The 15426-nt window shown below is 44.7% G+C and overlaps 1 protein-coding gene across 3 annotated transcripts in view; it reads left to right on the top strand.

Annotated features, from left to right (window-relative positions):
* The window catches only part of hook2 (hook microtubule-tethering protein 2), a 68033-nt gene extending 63183 nt beyond the window's left edge, over window positions 1-4850 (top strand). For all 3 annotated transcript variants that reach the window (XM_085971722.1, XM_085971721.1, XM_085971723.1), the window contains 2 exons: window positions 1391-1462; window positions 3455-4850. In XM_085971722.1, the coding sequence (XP_085827848.1) occupies window positions 1391-1462; window positions 3455-3595 (213 nt within the window). In that variant the 3' untranslated portion in view covers window positions 3596-4850. The remainder of the gene's footprint in view (window positions 1-1390; window positions 1463-3454) is intronic.
* The last annotated feature ends 10576 nt before the right edge of the window (window positions 4851-15426 follow it).

The raw sequence follows: 15426 nt of genomic DNA, 5'->3' as shown, positions 1-15426 counted from the left end.
TCATTTTGGAGGTTACCAGTGCAGTTTTCTTTATTTCCACCCCCCCACCCCCGGCCAGTTTCTCTCCCACCCTCGCCAGCTGACTCTTTGGGGCACGTTTCCACAGGCACCTGTCGCGTGACCCTAGTCAGCGAGTTTCAGCAGGCTGTTTGACACGGGTCCACTCCTCCAATTCTGGCTTCTTGATCATCCCACCATTGACGGCCGTGCCTTCAGCTGCCTGGGTCCTAAGCTCTGGAATTCCCTCCCTGTACCTCTCCGCGCCTCTACCTCTCTTTCCTCTTTTAAGACACCCCTTAAAACCTACCACTTGACGCACATCTGCTTAATATCTCCTTACGTGGCTCGGTGTCAAATTTTGTTTGATTACGCTCGTATGAAGCTCCTTGGGGAGGTTTTACTACGTTAAAGGCGCTATATAAATGCAAGTTGTTATTGTAGATGAGCTCAATCCTGGACCTGCTCCCACTTCCACCAGTGGTCAGTAATTATCAAACGGGAAGCCTGGCCGGAAATGATTTCCCCTTCCTATCCCATGGTTTTGGAGATAAAATTGTTTGCCCCCCCGGCCTTATAACCGGATGAGATCAGCCAATTGGGCCTAAATCAGGGTCTAACTTGGGCTCTCCCTTGTCTGTCTGACAGCGGCTCACTGTCTTAATTAGCTGGAACATCAGGCGAGCCTTGGTTTCCATTAGAGAATGTTTTTTCCTAGATACAGGAAACTTTCGATTAATCGGCCCCTAAATAACCGGAAATGTCGGTTAACCGGCAAAATTCAGGAGTAGGTTCAGGTAACTTTTATTTTTTTACTCCATTTGTTGCTGTGCAAGGGTGTAGCTTCGGCTGTTGCTAAGCTACAGAGACGCTTGCAACTTGTGCCCATTGTTCTGAAGCTGTTGCTAAGCAACAGGGTTTGTTGCTTTATAGGGAGCTCTCAGCTCCGTATCTTTTACTATAGCGTTCGGTTATCCGGAATTGTTAATGAACCGGCACCACGTTGGTCCCGTCCGTGCCGGATAAAAAAAAGTTTCCTGTACAGAGATTGATGTTTGATTCCATAGGCATATACGGTAACTTTTTTGACATGGGTTGCAGATTCAAGGTGGAATCTCTTGTATACGGACAAATACAGCTTTATTAAGTGAATACATGAGGGTATCTCCGATGACATCGTTGGTGCCTCTTCCCCTTCAATGTTTTCCGGGTAATGCCCCATATTTGTGTGTTGGCTGTCTCTGATTTGTAAGGTGCCTGTAGTAGCTGTAAGGGCACAAGGCCCTCTGACGGACAGTGAATATGCTCCCAGGAAGAGCTCCAAGCACCGTCCTTCCAGAGACTGCTGGCTCTCTTAAATGTGTTTTACAAAAGACTTTCTGTTCCTTGTTAGAATGACTTTGAAAAGAACAAGTCCCAAAGAGACCAGGAGGAGAAATTGATCATCAGCGCCTGGTACAACATGGTAAGTCTTGAAATTTACTAAAACTGACACCTGTTTTATTTTTGCTCCCCTTAAGATCTGTAAAATCATGGCAGGTCATCGTTTTTTAAAAATGTAGCGTTCATTTATATAACGCCTTACGTCTGCAATGGAACATCTCTAAGGGCTTTACACTTGCAATTAGTTTTGGAGCGTAGTGACTATATAGGCAAATCTATAGGTGACCATGGGGAGAGGGAGGGGGTAAATAAAACACTTGCTCCCCATATTTTGAGTACACAATGTGCCAGGCAGGACAGATCTGATGAAAAACAATGTTCTTACCCACAGCTTTCTGCAGCTATAAAACCAAACCTGTTGCTGATATTTCAATTCTAGGTTTAGATTCGAGCTTTGGTCCCGCTGGGGCGACCAGGCAGTGTAGCCTTTGCATTGTCTGTTTCTGCCACTAGGTGGTGGTGCACGTGAGATTAAATTTGTCAACCACAGAGTTAATCTTTCATACAACTTTAGCATCGAGGATGAAAATACTTTCAGACTAATATACTCTCTCAATCATTGCGTTTATATGAGAGTTTTTATTTGGTAAAGATATGAAAGAAGAACTTGAAAAGCTGATAGTTATCCATAAGGTCCATCTGCATTTGAAAGAGAAAAGAAGGAGCTTGCATTTATCTCGATGCTTTCAGGACGTCCCAAAGTGCTTCACAGCCAATTCAGTACTTCTGAAGTGTATTGTGTAGAAAGTACAACATGGAAACCGGCCATTCAGCCCAACCAGTCTGCGTTGGTGTGTATCCTCCACACAAGCAGTGGGCCGTGTGCCCGGCTTGTTCCCATACCCTTTTATCCTGCTTTCCTTCAACCACCTGCCTATGTCTGTGCTTCAGTTACTAATTCCAGTAGTCCGCAGCCACAGCCTCTGTGTAAAGCAAAAAGTTTCTCTCGATCTTTGCATTTAATCTTGTGTCTGTGCCCCTCGTTCTAGACCCCAGTGTTATATAGGTAAACACGCAGCCGTGAGGGGAATGACCAGATAATCTGTTTAATGGTGTTGGTTGAGAGATGAATGTTGACCAGGACACACAGAACTACCATACTCTTCTTTGAATAGTGCCACGGTATCTTTTATGTCCACCCGAGTAGGTGGGCAGGGCCTCGGTTTAACATCTCATCCGAAAGACGGCACCTCTTACAGTGCAGCACTCCCTCGACTGAAACGTCAGCCTAGATTATGTGCTCGAGTTTCTGGAGTGGGGCTTGAACCTAAAACTTCTGACTCCGAGGCGAGAGCATGACCACTGAGCCAAGACTGGTGCTTAAAAATAGACTGATTAGTCCATAGCTTTTCAAACTGCGGTCTCCAGGCTCGAGTGAGTCTACCGTTCGGGGGGGCGTTATCTGAAGTAGTCAGATTTTTGTATTTTTCTGCACTTGTTGACATAACAGCAACTTGTGTTTATACAGTGCCTTAAACATAGTAAAACGTCCCAAGGCGCGTCACAGGAACAAAATTTGACACCGAGCCACATAAGGAGAAATTAGGGCAGGTGACCAAAAGCTTGGTCAAAGAGGTAGGTTTTAAGGAGCGTCTTAAAGGAGGAGAGAGAGGTAGCGAGGCGGAGAGGTTTAGGGAGGGAATTCCAGAGCTGAGGGCCAAGGTAGCTGAAGGCACGACCACCAATGGCGGGGTGATTAAAATCAGGATTGCTCAAGGCACCAGAATTAGAGGAGTGTAGATATCACTGGGGGGAGTTGTGGGGCTGGAGGAGATTAGAGATGGGGAGGGGCAAGGTCATGGAGGGATTTGAAAACGAGGATGGCAGTTTTAAAATCAAGGTGTTGCTTAACCGGGAGCCAGTGTAGGTATTTTTGCTGCTATATACTAAAACTTCTGGCAGTGTAAGGTTCATCTTACCCGATTTTATTTTCCTGCTGTTGCACTGATGGCCACGTACGAGGATGTGTTGGAATATTGGGCTTTCACCCTCTGTGCTTTGTGCTCTCCCGCAGGGCATGGCTCTTCACCAAAAGGTAACGGAGGAAAGGTCCCGGGGCCACAGTCAAGCACAGTCGTTCCTGGCTCAGCAGAGACAAGCCACCAACGCGCGTCGAGCGCATCCAAACCGGCTGCAGCAATCCGTAACGAGATAAACTGTCAGCCCAGCACGCGGGTGTGAAGAAGCAATTACCGTACCTCAACGCAACTACAACCCAAAAAAAAATACAACTGCTATTCCCTTCCAAAAGGTTATCGAGTTTATCTCACATTTTCTTTTCCTTCCTGCGAGGTTTTTAAATTGGCCTGTTGGAGAATTTTTACGTTGGAGTTTTGCCATCATAATCCTTTTTAAAAACAAAGATTAGTTACAAGAGACTTTGGTTTAACATCAACGCCTTTTTATAAAACTATGCCAATGATCCCTTTCGGGGAGAACTAGTAGGAGATCCGAGTCTGACCGTGCAAGAGAATCAAATGAAACCCAGGGTCGTTCGTGACCCAGGGTGTGGCGAACGATTTGCTGTGTTCATTTATCTCCCTCGTATGGCCATTCTCAGCGACTCCTTCTGGCTAGTTCTCTCTCTCCCTTTCCCCCCGGCCCCACCGTTCAAACAAAAATATTTTTTGAATTAATCCAAGGCATGTCGAGGTTGACCAGAAGCTATGGAGGTACAGTACTGGTTGGCCTGTGTGGGTCTCCCTATGTAGTAACACTAATACTCAAGGTACGTTCATTTCTTAGGCTGCTGCTGTTTTCTCTTTAAGAGCCGTTCTTCAGATCGGAGTGTGTAATACGAGTGTCCGAGTCGCATTTAGTTACTTTACTGAAGCACCTTATAGATCTGACTGATGATGGTAGGCTGCTCTATTATGGAACATTATCAGCGCAGTTTATACCCAAGATATTTGCACTTTACTCTTAATTGGTGGCCATTTGATTCTGGTTAGTTTGAGTGGTGGCGTCCTGGCTCCAAAGCTTGCATTGAAGTGGAACCAGGTAGTTTTGCCCAACTCTGTGGTTGCAGTGGGACATGGTTGCCCCCTTGAATGACAGCTTTTTCTGTATCTCTTCTACTGCTGAAGAAATTTAACTTTTTTTTTGTATTATTCTCTCTCTCTAGATGATTAGGTGGGCTGAATTTTACTAGGCTTTGTGGCTAATTACATTTTATGGTTCTGTTGCTGGTGGAAAGGTCTTCAGCACTCTAGGAGTTGGGCTGTTAAACTGGACAGAAATCATTAGTTGAACTGAATTTTTTTTTAAAGAAAATATTTTAGGTTATATTTAAATTGAATACTGTGCAGCTGTAGTTAACACAGCGACGAGAAAGCTGTTATGGAGTCTAGTTTCTATAAGTTGTCCTGCATTTTGTTAATTTAAATAAAGATTTTTGTCCTTTATATATGTATATGTAGCTGACTGCCTGGTTATTTCCACTTTTTAAAAATAAGAAATGCAATGTAATGATTATTGTACTACGTGTGTGGTCTCTGATCCTGAAGTCACATTGGAAAAGCAAACCTAAGTCCATTATATAGAAACATAGAAGATAGGAGCAGGAGTAGGCCATTCGGCCCCTCGAGCCTGCTCCGCCATTCAATGAGATCATGGCTGATCTTGGGCTCAAAGCCACTTCCCCGCCCGCTCCCCATAACCCTTCACTCCCTTATCTTGCAAAAATCTGTCTATCTCCACCTTAAACGTATTTAATGACCCAGCCTCCACGGCTCTCTGGGGCAGAGAATTCCACCGATTTACGAACCTCTGAGAGAAGAAATTCCTCCTCATCTCAGTTCTAAAAGGGCGACCCTTTATTCTGGAACTATGCCCCCCCCCCCCCCCCAAGTTCTAGATTTTCCCACGAGGGGAAACATCCTCTCTGCATCTACCTTGTCGAGCCCCCTCAGTATCTTATGTTTCAATAAGATCCCCTCTCAGTCTTCTAAGTTCCAATGAGTATAGGCTTGATGTGCCTCCAATAACCACAAAACTAGAAGTTATAAACTTAAACAAGTTGGCTTTTAATCACTAAGATCAGAGCTTACATCTCAACACACCGACTGGCTCACAGGAATGAGTCATACAGATCCTGAGATCTTTAAGTAAGAGAAGTCAGGGGCGGAGCCAAGAGCCAAGACCTGGAACCTTCCAGGTTAGTCAGGAAAGAGGAAGTGAAACTATACACCGTGTGGGGGAGGGTAATATACATGAGTGCAAAACGAATACAGGCAAGCCAAACACATTTCATTACAAGGCTCAACCTTTCTTCATAAGTCAACCCCCTCATCTCTGGAATTAACCGAGGGAATCGTCTCTGAACTGCCTCCAATGCAAGTATATCCTTCCTTATATTGCATTGCACTTTCAAAGTTCTGTTGAACAGAGCAGAAAGAAAGGGTTAAAAAGCGCTGCGATTAAGTTTTGAGGCTTTGACACCTGCCTCAAATTAAACGGGCTGATCTCCAATTTAAGGTAAGTCTCTCCTTGCCTAATAGAAAGGCCATTAATTAAAAGTGTGGTTGGTTGGGGTTGCTAAAGGGCCACCTCTTGGCCTGCAGCTGGTGTCCTTCGGCACGGTTTCAGTGAGGTGTGTTGTTAATCACCGAGAGCCCACCACCAGTTCTCTCGATCTCTTAGTCCAGGAAACTTTTTTTTTATCCGGCACGGACGGGACCGACGTGGTGCCGGTTCATCAAAAATTCCGGATAACCGAACGCTATAGTAAAAGATACGGAGCTGAGAGCTCCGTATAAAGCAACAAACCCTGTTGCTTAGCAACAGGTTCAAAACAATGGCCACAAGTTGCAAGCGTCTCTGTAGCTTAGCAACAGCTGCAGCCACACCCTTGCACAGCAACACATGGAGGAAGGCAAGTAATAAAAGTTACCTGAACCGACTCCTGAATTTTGCCGGTTAACCGACATTTCCGGTTATTTAGGTGCCAGTTAATCGAAAGTTTCCTGTAATGCGAGAGTTACCAGGTAGCTGCGATGTTATAATTCATTCCTCAAAACAAGTTCTCTTGCCATAGCATTTCCTCAGCAGTGCTAGCCACGCAGGGAGTTTATTCTGCTGCTGTTCATGTCAACCCACTGAGACAATGGAGTCTGTGCAATTGAGGTACCTGTTCCACTCGGTGTTGTATTTAAGGCATAGGGTTGACGTTTTTTTCCCAAATTTTTTTTTTAAATGCCAATGTAACTTTTCTGAAGTAATTATGTCAACAGTTGCAGTAACTGGAATGTGCACTAACTGGAAGATCAAAGAGAGTTTAAGATTAGAATGTATTTTTTTTATATCCAGTTCTTGGCACGTGGCAGACACCAGCAAGACCTCATCTGTTGCCGAGAAGCTAATGAGCCTCCTCGAGTGCATGTTAACGGGTTGCATGTAGGTCAGACAAGGCAAGTTGCCTGGAGGACATTAGTAAACGAGATGGGATCTTGAGAGGGAGACCACTTTCATGGTCACTCTTTATTTCCTGGTGGCAGCCGACTCGTTACTAAATTTATTGAATTCCGTTTCACATCTTGCCGTGGTGGGATTTGATCTCCTGATCCCTGGGTTGCTAGTCTAGCGCCATAACCACTGGGCTCCCATTGCTTGTTCTTGGCCCATTCCAAGTAGTAGAAGTATAGAAACTGCGACTGATGCTGTTATTTATCTCCATCACCAAGGAGCTGCACAATCCCTGGGGTCAGATATGGAAGTTATAGGAATGTGTTCAGTTTTGGTGGGATGGTACATAAGAAACATAAGTAGGAGCAGGAGTAGGCCATTCGGCCCTTCGAGCCTGCTCCGCCATTCAATAAGATCATGGCTGATCTGATCTTGGCCTCAACTCCACTTCCCTGCCCGCTCCCCATAACCCTTGACTCCCCTGTAGCTCAAATATACGTCAATCTCCGCCTTGAATATATTCAATGACTCCGCCTCTGCAGCTCTCTGGGGAGAGAATTCCAAAGATTCACGACCCTCTGAGAGAAGAAATTCCTCCTCATTCCCCTCATCTTAAATGGGCGACCCCTTATCCTGAAACTATACCCCCTAGTTCTAGATTTCCCCACGAGGGGAAAACATCCTCTCAGCATCTACCCTGTCAAACCCCTTCAGAACCTTATATGTTTCAATAAGATCACCTCTCATTCTTCTAAACTCCAATGAGTATAGGCCCAACCTGCTCAACCGGTCCTCAAGACAACCCCTTCACGGTAGGAATGACTAGTGGAGAGCAGCAGGCTTGGATTGAAATACATTTTCTGACGTTTGTTTAATTTACTTTTGGACACCAAGGAGCACTTTCTCACGTGATTCAATGAGTAGGAAGAGTGTACGTGATCTGTGAAAGCAGCAGGCTTCATGAGGTTAATTAGTCTTTCCTTCCATGTTTAAATTTTTCTAATATTTTGCCATGGCCTGTAATTGGTGTGCATGTTGTCCAGTCAACTTACTATGAGTGGGCCAAGTGACTTCTCAACAGTGTCTCTAGGATATCTTGTACAACATTCCCATGTCCTTGTGTGGCAGCACGTATAGAAATTGGCAAGAGTCAAGAGTGGCTGCAGGATGATGAGTGGGGATAGGTTTTTAAATAATAGGAGCCACTTTATTTAAGCTTCTTTATTTGCACATGATCTTTTGCCAATTTGATACCTAGATATAATATATATACACACACACAGAATCTCTGATACAGTAAGCAACTTCAAGCTATTACACGTAGAATCGCATTTGACAAAAAGAGCCACATAAAAGGTTCCTTTTCAGTCATTTTAACCGTAGATCGCCAGCCATCTAATCAAGCCCCACATAGTAACCAACGCAACCTTGGCTCATTTATTCAATAGCCCTCTCATTTCTACCTGCGCCGCTTAAGATATTGTGAAAGCTCACTCCATCGCTTACTGTACGTTTTAACCCCATTGTCCTATGTTTCAATGCTTTGGCAGAATGACCATTTTTCCTTTGATCTTTGTTCCTCTTCGGGGGGCGGGGGCAGTTAGGAAAACTACAATTGACCTCAAGTGCTGAGATTAAAGAACAGTATAGGCCATGTGTTTCCATTTGGCTTGTACAGGAAACTCTTGTTTAAACGGCACCTAAATATCCGGAATTCTCTATTAACCGGCAAAATTCTCACTCCGAAAACAACACCTCAATAACCGGCAATGTTGCCGAGTCCGAGTCTCCCGCGGTGGCCGAGTTAGTCAGTGGGGGTAGTTCTCCAAACTGCCACTACTCGGCTTCTTGGCGCTGTCGGAAGTCGGAACACCTCAATAACAGGAGTCTGACTCTCCCGCGCTGTATACAGTCGTTTATAAGTTTTGTTTTACTGTTAAGTAATTAAAGAGTTATGGATTACCCTCAACTGGCAGCACTGTACTTAATCAAGCATCTTCCACCATCCATTTAACACAACATTCTGTAGGTGAGTACCCAATTACTGTATACTGCACATTTCTTGATTTTTTTTAATTTTTGTTTGTTAAAAATAGCCTCGGTAGATAACCCTCTCTGTCATCCGGAATTTTTGATCAACCGGCAACACGCCGGTCCCGTCGGTGCCGGATACCAAAGAGTTTCCTGTATATAGTTAAAATCCAGGGTGAACTAACCACTCCACACTCTAAACAAACTCTCACTGGAATAGTTGAGATTTCTACTCAAAAATTTGCAAAACATTTTGAAATACAATTGTCTTTCAATATCAGACAAGCTAATTGGACTGTAATTAGCCCATTTAGTCATCTTCTCTTCAAAAGCTGAAGGGTAATTTTCTACCCAGTTAGAATTGCATAATGGACAAGCGGTCATGACAAAGCTGGTTTCCGCTACTCTGGGGCTGTGGTTAATTAATCGTTATTGATTTACAATTTCACCCACTGCACCCCAATTCCCCATTAACAACTTGCATTTATATAGCACCTTCCACATAGCAAGGGGTGCAGAGGTGTAATCAGATTTTAAGAATGGGCACCCGAGCTGAAGATAATAAGAGGAGTGTCCAAAAGCTTGGTCAAAGAGGTGGGTTTTAAGGAGGATCTTAAATGAGTGGTTTACAGGCATTCCAGAGCATCGTGCCTATATGGTTTAAGACACATGGTGGCCAATGGGGAGGAATGCACAGGAGGCCAGAGTCGGAGGAAATGAGAATTTGGGGTGGAGGGCACTCTAAGAGATAGGGCGGGGTAAGACCATCAACGGATTTAAATACTTTGATCCATTCATATCCATAAGTTTAACGAATTCCATGTTCTCAAAGTTTTTCCTTTTTTTAGGGAATTGAATAAGCCAAGCAACCTGAAGGGGAAAATGGGATCCAGCTCTATTCCAGATTTACAAGGATGTTGCTAGGACTGGAGAATTTTAGCTATGAGGAAAGATTGGATAGGCTGGGGTTGTATTTGGAACAGAGGAGGCTGAGGGGAGACTTCATTGAGGTGTATAAAATTATGAGGGGCCCAGATAGATTGGATAGGAAGGACCTGTTCCTCTTAGCAGAGGGGTCAATAACCAGGGGGCCATAGATTTAAAGTAATTGATTGAAGGATTAGAGGAGAGTTGAGAACTTTTTTCACCCAGAGGGTGGTGGGGGTCTGGAACTCACTGCCTGAAAGGGTGGTAGAGGCAAAAACCCTCATCACATTTAAGAAGTACTTGGATATGCGCTTGAAGTACCGTAACCTACAGGGCTACGGACCAAGAGCCGGAAAGTGGGATTAGGCTGGATGGCTCTTTTTCGGCCGGCACAGACACGATGGGCCGAATGGCCTCCTTCTGTGCCGTAAATTTCGATGATTCCTGAGGTGTCTCCCAGTCACCTAGGGGAAAAATAACCCAGCGATCTATTTCACAATAATTTGGTGCCAGTACATGCCTTCCGCATCCCCGCTATTCAAGAATAGTCCAAAGCCTAGCGCACAATTGTCAGTAGCTCATTCATTTAATCAGGTTATCGAGTCTGGAGTCAAATTGAAGAAGGACAGCCAAACAATATAATCTACCTTTTATTCTAATATTTTAAAAACAGTACTGATAAGTTAAGCACAAGCAGTAAGCGATGAAACAACTTACTCATTCCAATGTCACTACATTCCAGTGATTTAGTGTTCAATCAGATTAAAAATCCACCCTGCCATTTATACATGCAGAAGCTACTGCTCTACCAGGTCCACCTCAGTTAACGGCACAAAATAGGTCCATTTAGTAGAAAATTGAATGTCTTTTAAAAAGCCCATCTGAGGTACATCTATAGTGCAAATGTTTAAATTCCACATTTTCCTTTTCCCATATGAAGGGTGAGCTTCAATGTGTTGAATGCCTTTTCTAATTCCGGGCTTTACATAATATCCAAACTGGATTGGGTCAAGGCCAGTGGTTCTTTCTACCACCACCACCACCTGTATATATAAAAAAAAAAATGCCAGAATAATGCTTTTCCAAAATAGTTGAAACGAGAGGGGGTTCAAGCTGGGTAGACAGAACAGACAATATGCACAGCCTCAAATCCCAGTTGGAATTCAAGAATAGTTCAAAGCCGAACGCGCAATTGTCAGTAGCTTATTCATTTCCTCTACAAAACCAGCATCTTCGGTTCTGCTAAAAATGTCAGCAACACCATTGGGAATCCTTATTTCCCAGGGCCGGGTTCAAGGCAAAAGATGAGAGACTGAACCTTAGTCTGCAGCCAACAAAATCGTTATGTCCCTTCCCAAACTCTAAAATCACCTGTGTGCGCACTCTTCATTAACACAACAAGATCGCCCGATCCAGGCTCATTCCGCCGCTCCACTTTACTGGGGGAGAAACACAGGCTGGCGCTCAAAAGCTTCAAAACTATTTCTTTTCTTTTCCCCCCCCTTCCTCAAAAAAGACATGAGCCCAACAGTAAATCTCATCTCCTTGCACAACAGTCTTCACTGTCAACTGAGGTAAGTTTAGAGATAGAGATGGAGACAGAGCAGGATGCAGTAGTCCTGGGATTCTCCATGGCCCATCCTTTTCATGGCTGGTTACTTTCCAACCAGTTTATCCATGGGAACAGGAGGAGGCCATTCAGCCCCTCGAGCCTGTTCCGCCATTCAATGAGATCATGGCTGATCTGCGACCTAACTCCATAAACCCGCCTTTGGCCCATATCCCTTAATACCTTTGGTTAACAGAAAGCTATCGATCTCAGATTTAAAATTAACAATTGACCTAGCATCAATTGCCGTTTGCGGAAGAGTGTTCCAAACTTCTACCAGCCTTTGTGTGTAGAAGTGTTTCCTAATTTCACTCCTGAAAGGTCTGGCTCTAATCTTTAGACTCTGCCCCCTAGTCCTAGACTTCCCAACCAGCGGAAATAGTTTCTCTCTATCGACCATATCAGTTCCCCTTAATATCTTGAAAACTTCGATCAGTTCACCCCTTAACCTTCTAAATTCCAGGGAACGCAACCCTAATTTGTGTAATCTCTCCTCGTAACAACCCTTGGAGTCCAGGTATCATTCTGGTAAACCTACGCTGCACTCCCTCCAAGGCCAGTATATCCTTCCTAAGGTGTGGGGCCCAGAACTGCTCACAGTGCTCCAGGTGTGGTCTAACCAGGGCTTTGTACGGCTATCCAGAAAAGTAAGTGGGCCTGCAAAGGTAAAACATCTCGTCCTTTAGAGGACATCAAGGTGTTGATCACGGCACACAACTTGGTTGCGTTAGCATTGGCCCACATGAAAGACTTGAGAAGCACCAATTGTGCAATTGTATTTTTCTGTGCAGTATAGATCACGAGACAATTGTAGATTTGGAAGTTTATTTGGCCCATCTTAGTTCATGCATTAAAGGTGGCCCTACAGTTCCCCTCACCTTAGCAGCATTCGGTTGAACATGAGAAATAGGAGCAGGAATAGGCCCCTCGAGCCTGCTCCGCCATTCAATGAGATCATGGCTGATCTTGGGCTCAAAGCCACTTCCCTGCCCGCTCCCCATAACCCTTCACTCCCTTATCTTGCAAAAATCTGTCTATCTCTACCTTAAATGTATTTAATGACCCAGCCTCCACAGCTCTCTGGGGCAGAGAATTCCACAGATTTACGACCCTCTGAGAGAAGAAATTCCTCCTCATCTCAGTTCTAAAAGGGCGACCCTTTATTCTGGAACAATGTCCCCGAGTTCTAGATTTCCCCACGAGGGGAAACATCCTCTCTGCATCGACCTTGTCGCGCCCCCTCAGTATCTTATATGTTTCAATAAGATCACCTCTCATTCTTCTAAATTCCGATGAGTATCGGCCCAACCTGCTCAACCTTTCTTCATAAGTCAACCCCCCTCATCTCTGGAATTAACCATGTGAATCGTCTCTGAACTGCCTCCAATGCAAGTATATCCTTCCTTAAATAAGGAGACCAAAACTGTACGCAGTACTCAAGGTGTGGTCTCACCAATACCCTGTACAGTTGTAGCAGGACGTCCCTGCTTTTATACTCCAACCCCCTTGCAATAAAGGCCAACATTCCATTTGCCTTTTTGATTGCTTGCTGCACCTGCATGCTAACTTTTTGTGTTTCATACACAAGGACCCCCAGGTCCCTCTGAACTGTAGCATTTTGTAATCTCTCTCCATTTAAATAATTTGCTTTTTTATTTTTCCTGCCAAAGTGGATAACCTTGCACTTTCCCACGTTATGCTCCATCTGCCAAATGTTTGCCCACTCACTTAGCCTGCCTATATCCCTTTGCAGATTCTTTGAGTCCTCTGCACAACTTGCTTTCCCACCCATCTTTGTATCATCCGCAAACTTGACTAAATTACACTCGGTCCCTTCATCCAAGTCATTAATGTAGATTGTAAATTGCATTTAGGTGATTTCCGGGTTTTCACCTTCTGGGAGCCAATTCCATGTATTGAATAACTTTCCGCTATCTGTCCAAAATGTGCCTTTTGCTCTTTTAACCCGAGTGTGTCTTATTTATCTACATATAGTAGTTACCATGAAAGTTCACCTTTAAAAGTACTATTTTGTTCATGACTCTTTATAGCTCATGGCCTAAGCATAACATCTACAACAATCAACAGACTGTGAAACGTTCTAACAAAACCAAGAGGTCTACCAAAGGAAAGTTGTTTGAAATGGGTGAGATGACAAAAAAAAGACACACACACACACCATAAAACTATTACCAAACTAGCCAGGCGGGTATTCCTTGCAACAACACACAACGGCTAAGGGAACGCCTGCAGACCATTGCCTTGCTGCCGCTGGAATGAGCAAGAGCCCCTCCCAACACCAACAAAGGGAAAAAACTCCACTGATCATAGTCCAGCAAAAATCACACCACAGGTTGGTGGCCAGTCTTCCAGCCCATCATAACACACCCGGTCATTCAGTGCTCCTGGCAACTTCGTACCTGTCACAGTACGGTTGTCCAAGCACCCAATTCAAGTTGGGTCAAGCTCAAAACACCTGTTACGTGGTTGGTACGGTGTTCATTTTATTTTTTGCGGTAGGGAAAACGTATAAAATTCTGACGGGGCTAGACAGACTGGATGCAGGGAGGATGTTTCCCCCTGGCTTGGGGGGGGGGTCTAGAACGAGGGGTCACAGTCTCAGGATACAGGGTAGGACATTTAGGACTGAGATGAGGAGGAATTTCTTCACTCAGAGGGTGGTGAACCTGTGGAATTCTCTACCACAGAAGGCTGTGGAGGCCAAGTCACTGAATATATTTAAGAAGTAGATAGATTTCTAGACACAAAAGGCATGGGGGAGAGCGGGAATATGGTATTGAGATAGAGGATCAGCCATGATCTCATTGAATGGCGGAGCAGGCTCGAAGGGCCGAATGGCCGACTCCTGCTCCTAGTTTTGTATGTTTCTATGTAATGGAAAAGAAAAGAAAATTGAATTCCATATCTACTGCCCCATGATATTCAAGATGCACTTGCATTCTCAAAAGATCAAAACATGATTACTTAGAGTCTATAGCGCAGAAACAGGCCATTCGGCCCAGCTGGTCCGTGCTGATGTTTACGCTCCACACGAGCCTCCTCCCACCCCTCCTTCATCTAACCGTATCGGCATAATCCTTTATCCCTCCATGTTTATCCAGCAAGATGTACGTGATCTTGCAGCAGTGTGTTATCGGGTTAATGCACTGTGCCACCCGGGGGAGGCGCGGCCGCCCATGGTTTGTGTCCACCGTTCCCAAGCCATGCAACGGAGTGAGGTGTGAGTGATGGAGGAGGAAGAATTTCACGCCAACAGATTAGCCAAGCGGTGGCCAGAATGCTCCAGAGTCCCTTTTTTTCTTTTTCCAAAAAATAATGCAGCCTCGCCCATTCCAAACCACGTTCCTTCGGCAGACCTCTTGGTCGTGTTGGAACGTTTCGCGGTTGGTGGGCCGCATTCCCAAACTCTATGCAAATTGTCGCCTTTTTTGTGGGTGCAATTATTGGCCTGATTGGGCTTCTACACTGAGTTGTAATGGCTCCTGTGTGGATCCTTCATAAACGGGACTACAACTTCCAGAGTTCAGTGCCCACTGCAGCTATTGTTCAGCAGCTTCGTGCAAGAGAACTATGGATTAAATACTCTTATTTATTAAAAAAAATGCATAGAAACACACACATGGGGGAAATACAGTCATTTCAAAAGGTTTCAGACAATGAACGTCTTTGATCAAAACCCAAGCTAGAATCACTGCTTTTAACTCTTCTTTCTATCTCACTCTTGTACACGTTCATCGGTCACGTGTGTTTTTGGTCATCGGTGATTGCTGATGCCCAAGGCCCACCACCCTCCATCAGTGCAGCACCTGAATGAACCCAAGTCTAATCCAAGATAGATATTGGAAACAGTGGCAGATGCACAAAATACAGAGCCGGGTTCAACACAGAGGAGGCAGGTCAGCACCAAGTGGTTTGGGTGGGTGCTCGGCCCTGAAAAGCTTTATGGAAAAGGGCAGTAACTGTGCAGCTCTCCGGCAACTCTGGCGAGAAAGACC

The sequence above is a fragment of the Somniosus microcephalus genome, chromosome 31, assembly GCF_052327205.1.
Source record: "Somniosus microcephalus isolate GS21.2 chromosome 31, FLI_Smic_1.0, whole genome shotgun sequence".
Taxonomy (NCBI): domain Eukaryota; kingdom Metazoa; phylum Chordata; class Chondrichthyes; order Squaliformes; family Somniosidae; genus Somniosus; species Somniosus microcephalus.
Note: the sequence above shows the minus strand (reverse complement) of the source record. Positions and strands in the feature narration are given on the sequence as shown.